We start from the raw sequence: 4306 nt of genomic DNA, 5'->3' as shown, positions 1-4306 counted from the left end.
ATTGTAGAGTTTTGCTGCAGACGCTGACTTGGGGGCAATGCTAGGCAGAAGGGCGTGTTGTTTCCAGTCCCCCGACGGGTTCAGACAAGGCAAAACCTTTGGCGATAGCTGTCCCAAGTCCCCTCGGCGTCTGGGGCTTTTCCTGTCACCCCCTGCCTTTTTATACAGGTTTCTCCTCCCCTTTAGCTGGGGAAAGATAGGGAGCAGCAGTCGCTGGCTGACCGTACGTGGGTGGTGAGGAACAAGAGCAACAGAGAGGGCTTCTGGTTTTAACGTGACCTAAAATCAGAAGCGTCTTCAATCATGAGTCCGCACCGGGACCTGCAAGAGAGCTGTAGCCATCACTGCTGGAGCAACAGTAGCCCTCCACAGCAACGAAAGACAGTGTCTCTTTCCGTGCCTCAGAAAGAAAGGCCCAACAACAAAGGCCATCACTGCTGGAGCAACAGTAGCCCTCCACAGCAACGAAAGACAGCGTCTCTTTCCGCGCCTCAGAAAGAAAGGCCCAACAACAAAGGTCATCATGGAGGAGATGTGTAATTAGCTGACTTCAGCTCCACCCTTCTGGTTTAAGTCTATCTGTGGCGGGAGTCTGCTGCCCGATAGGAGTCTGCCGCCCTGTCCGTGTTGGCCTTCATGCGCGCTGCCAGGCGGGAGAACGTCCGTCCGCTGGAAGTGCCCTCCAGGCTGAAGAGGTGCTCCAGTAAGGAAAGGCAGCAGCTCTGCCGCAGCAGCCAGGCTAGCCTCTTCCTCCTGCCACACAAGAGAAACTGCTGGGCCCAGAGGCTCTAGCTGTACAGTGCTAAATCGGACAGGGCCGGGGGAAAGCAGGGCGGCGGACAAGCCAGTTACACCTCCTCGGAGGAAAGGGAGCTGATGGAGAGAGGGCTGCCAGAGCGGAAGGGGGCAAAGAAGTGCTGCCGGGGGAAGCTGACCGCTCGAGAGGGCACGTTGGCACTACAGCGCCGGGGGGGGGGGGGGCAAGCAAAGCCGGGAACCAGCAGGAAAAGGGGTATCGGCCCCTGAGCTTCCTGATTCTCACACCTCACCTCCACCTACTGCTCCTTCCCCATGTCCCGGTCCTGCCTCCAGACCCCTGCCCCTCTTCAGCCTCTACTCCCTCTTTACAGCGCTCTCTTCCCAGTCACCACCAACCCCCTGCCGCAGCCAACACGTGTCAGCAGCCACATCCCCGGCTGCAAGCTGCTTTTTACCAAAAGGCGTGCTTTGTTCCCATGACTGCGCAGGGAGGGGAGGGAGCGTGGGGCTCTGTCGTTGCCTGTTTTACCCGCACATCGGTCCTTAACGCCTCGGTCCTGCTAAGGCCTATGTGTCAGGTTAGGTGTGGCCTCAAGTCTAGGCAGGTCTGGGCCCAGATGCCTGGGACCAGGTAGGAAATGGCTCTTCCTTCCCGGGTTCTCAGTTCTGCTTCTTACCGGGCCTCCTGCGGAAGGGAGGATGCTCTTCTGGCAACATAAGCGGCACACTGAAACTTTTCCAGCTGCGGCTTGACAAAGGCTCCAACGGAGGTCCGGGGAAACTGCCTTTTGAGCAGGCTCAGCGCCTTCCTGATCATTTTCTTTGCCAGCTTCAGGCGTCCCATATGACAGCAGACCTGCACAGGAAAAGGGAATCATCCCGATATGGAGTAGTTGCCCAAGAGACTGCAGGAATCTGCCAGTGGCTGGAGATGCCAGGGATATCCACTGCAACTGGGGAAGGCACCCAGCTGCGTCCCCCAGGCGGTCCCTCCAGACCTCCCCGTCTCTTTACCTCCCCTTTGAGGCTGAAGAAGGTGGCCTCTTCAAAGCGGGCTATCACATTCACTTTCTTCTCTACCGAGCTCCTCAGGACCTCCGCTTCGTTCAGCTTCATGAGGGCCTTTGCGCAAGCACACAGAGAGCAGGTGAGCGTGGGTGCAGAGCCCATGGCCAGCCTTGTCCTCCCCCGTTGCCTCTGGCATCTGTCTTAAGAGAGCCTGCTTCTCTCCCTGGTGATGCCCGCTCAAACACAGTCACCCTGACTCAGAGCACAGGCACCAGTGATCCTTCAGACCGCCTCCCTGCTAATGCTCCTCGTGCTAAGGGCACAGTGCCCTGTGTCTCTTGCCGCAGAAGAGGCAAACCGGAGGAAGAAGTCAGGGTCTGACCCAGCATTTCCCTTCCAAGGCCCCGCGAAGGCATGCCCTCTTGCAACGGGGAAGTTGTCCTGCCCAGAGCCAGGCGACTGAGAGGACTCCGTGCACAGTGGGTCCTGGCAAGCAGGGCAACTCACCATGTAGCTGTTGGAGACATGCAGGTAGGCAGCCGCGCACTCCAGAAGGTAGTAAAAGGCTCTGGCAGCATCGCCCATTGCCATGTAGTGGCGAGCCAAAGGCACAAGCACCGATTCCATGATGGCTTTGCATTCACATGTGCCGTTGTGCTTCCCGTCGGTCTTGCTGGGCAGCTCAACGTTGGCCTGAGCCAACGTGCTCGGCGCTAATGAACAAGAGACCGTGCGCTACTTTTCCAGACGTCACTGGCTGCAAGTTAGCTGAGCGCATCACTTACTCAGGTAACAGTGCAGTTGGTCTGTGATCAGGGATGCGTACCTGCACGACAGTGCCTTCATGAATGTTCTCTGGTCTTGCCGCTTCAAAGCCCTTCCTTCTTCCAGAAACTTCAAGATGGCATTTCTTATTCTGGGCTTCGGGCTGGAGTTGGACCTACCGTTGAATGGCTGATATAACGGGCTCAATAAAATGTGAATGAGAACCCCGCTTTGTTGTTGTTGTTGTTGTTTTCTAACAGTGTCAGAACTTTGGTAAGCAAGAGGAAGAGTGGTTGAAAGAGTCTGTTCTTTGAGAGTAACGTATTCCCGTGGCGTGCCCATCTTTGCATGGTGAAGGTTTCCTCCCTGCAGTATGGTTTTGCTGGGCTGCGAGGCTGTTTGGGAGTAGCAGAAGTAAGAAGTTTCATCTTTCAAGGTAACGAAGCTGTAGCAAAACTAGCAGGAAAAGCTAGTTTCTTCCTAGAGTGCTGTCTGAGAAAAACAGTAGCAAGTAGAGGCCCTTGCAATTGGCTTTTTTATGCAATCTTCCTACGGAGCTTTTGGTATGGATTGACTTCTGGGAAGTAAGACCTGAGTTCCTGTGCACTCTCATACGCAGTGCTGCCTCCCAAAATAGGCCGACCCTCTTCCACTTCTGCTCCTTCCACGCTCGTATGGAACAAGGAAATGCAGGAGTGTGCAGATTCAGTAATTTGCTGGCAACGGGTGTTCGCTGGGGAGGCCTGGCGTAAGGCGTGGCCCAACGGGGCCGTGAGGTCTCAGAGCCCGTGGCCGCAGCAGCAGCAGCACGGTGTGAGAGTTGGGGGGCCGTGGTCCTCACCCGCCTCCTCCTCTTCCTCCTCCTGGTGGCCCTGCAAGCCCAGGACACCCAGGCTGCTCTGAGACGAGCACAGGGAGCAGGTAGGCGGGCAGGGGGACAGCACCCAGCCCCAAGCAGTGCGGCGTGGCACCCACCGCACCTCAGCGGGGTGGCAGTGGGGCCAGGGCTAGGGCTGGGTCCGGGAGAGCAGCTGAGCCGGGCTGGGCCAGGCAAGCCAGGCAGGCACCATGGTGCGGGCAGGGGGGGCAGACACCCCGCGGGGAGGTGTGGAGGGTCTGCGGCCACTTTGGGGGTGTTTTCCGGGCAGGCGAGGGGGCCGGGAGCAGTGGTGCGGGGTGAGAGACCTGGGCACTGAGTCCCTGTGGCTTTCAGCCTCGGGGACGTCCCGGAGCGGCGTGCTCAGATGATGTCTGCTCGGGAAAACAGGAGCGTTTCTGCTCTAGTCCTGCAGCCCTGCTCCCCTTGGACGAACTGCAGGTCCCTGGCCCACAGGAACACGCAGGGGTAGCACTGGTGCAGCCTTTCACGGGCTCTTGTCCACGAGAAGCGTAGACAATTGCTTTTTCCTCCAGTTCTTTAGCGTGGGCTTCCTCTGTGTGCATGGAAGCTTCTCTGATCTGTGCTTGATTCCAGATGATGGCATTGGCAGTGCTTATCGAGCTTCTCAGCTGGATCCTGCTTATGGGGAGGCGATCCTTGGGGGCGTCCCAGAGGTAAGTTATCAATGTCTGTCTGCTTGAGGGAATAAACACTTATGTTTCAATAGGTTATTCATGTGCAATTTTACCTAAGATCCTCTTAAGGCCTTCCAAGAGCTTTTTGTGCCTTGCGGGCGTTGCCCAGATGAGTCATGAATATTTCTTTGCCTGAAGACCTGCTAGGTCTCAGAGAAAAGGTCACCCATGTTCCTTTTTAGCTGTGGGAACCAACACC

At 57.0% G+C, this 4306-nt stretch overlaps 1 protein-coding gene and 1 long non-coding RNA gene across 2 annotated transcripts; one reads left to right on the top strand and one right to left on the bottom strand.

Annotated features, from left to right (window-relative positions):
* Positions 1-1162: 1162 nt before the first annotated feature.
* On the bottom strand, positions 1163-2394 carry LOC143173271 (adenylate cyclase type 10-like). The gene is made up of 3 exons (XM_076363487.1): positions 2275-2394; positions 1774-1881; positions 1163-1615 (listed from the first exon to the last, which is right to left on the bottom strand). The coding sequence occupies exons 1-3, from the start codon at positions 2392-2394 to the stop codon at positions 1433-1435; spliced, it is 411 nt and encodes a 136-aa protein (XP_076219602.1). The 3' UTR covers positions 1163-1432.
* A 79-nt stretch (positions 2395-2473) lies between these two features.
* On the top strand, positions 2474-2761 carry LOC143173293 (uncharacterized). Its single transcript, XR_012997523.1, has 2 exons — positions 2474-2556; positions 2659-2761. It is a non-coding gene; the product is annotated as an uncharacterized LOC143173293 (long non-coding RNA).
* The last annotated feature ends 1545 nt before the right edge of the window (positions 2762-4306 follow it).

Source organism: Aptenodytes patagonicus, unplaced genomic scaffold (assembly GCF_965638725.1).
Source record: "Aptenodytes patagonicus unplaced genomic scaffold, bAptPat1.pri.cur scaffold_43, whole genome shotgun sequence".
NCBI classification, from domain to species: domain Eukaryota; kingdom Metazoa; phylum Chordata; class Aves; order Sphenisciformes; family Spheniscidae; genus Aptenodytes; species Aptenodytes patagonicus.
Note: the sequence above shows the minus strand (reverse complement) of the source record. Positions and strands in the feature narration are given on the sequence as shown.

Coding starts and splice junctions, on each gene's coding strand:
- LOC143173271 (XM_076363487.1), bottom strand. CDS start 2,394: ATGGAATCGGTGCTTGTGCCTTTGGCTCGCCACTACATGGCAATGGGC. Junction 1,882..2,274: donor ATGTCTCCAACAGCTACATG/GTGAGTTGCCCT, acceptor GCTTGCGCAAAG/GCCCTCATGAAGCTGAACGA. Junction 1,616..1,773: donor TCTTCAGCCTCAAAGGGGAG/GTAAAGAGACGG, acceptor TTTCCTGTGCAG/GTCTGCTGTCATATGGGACG.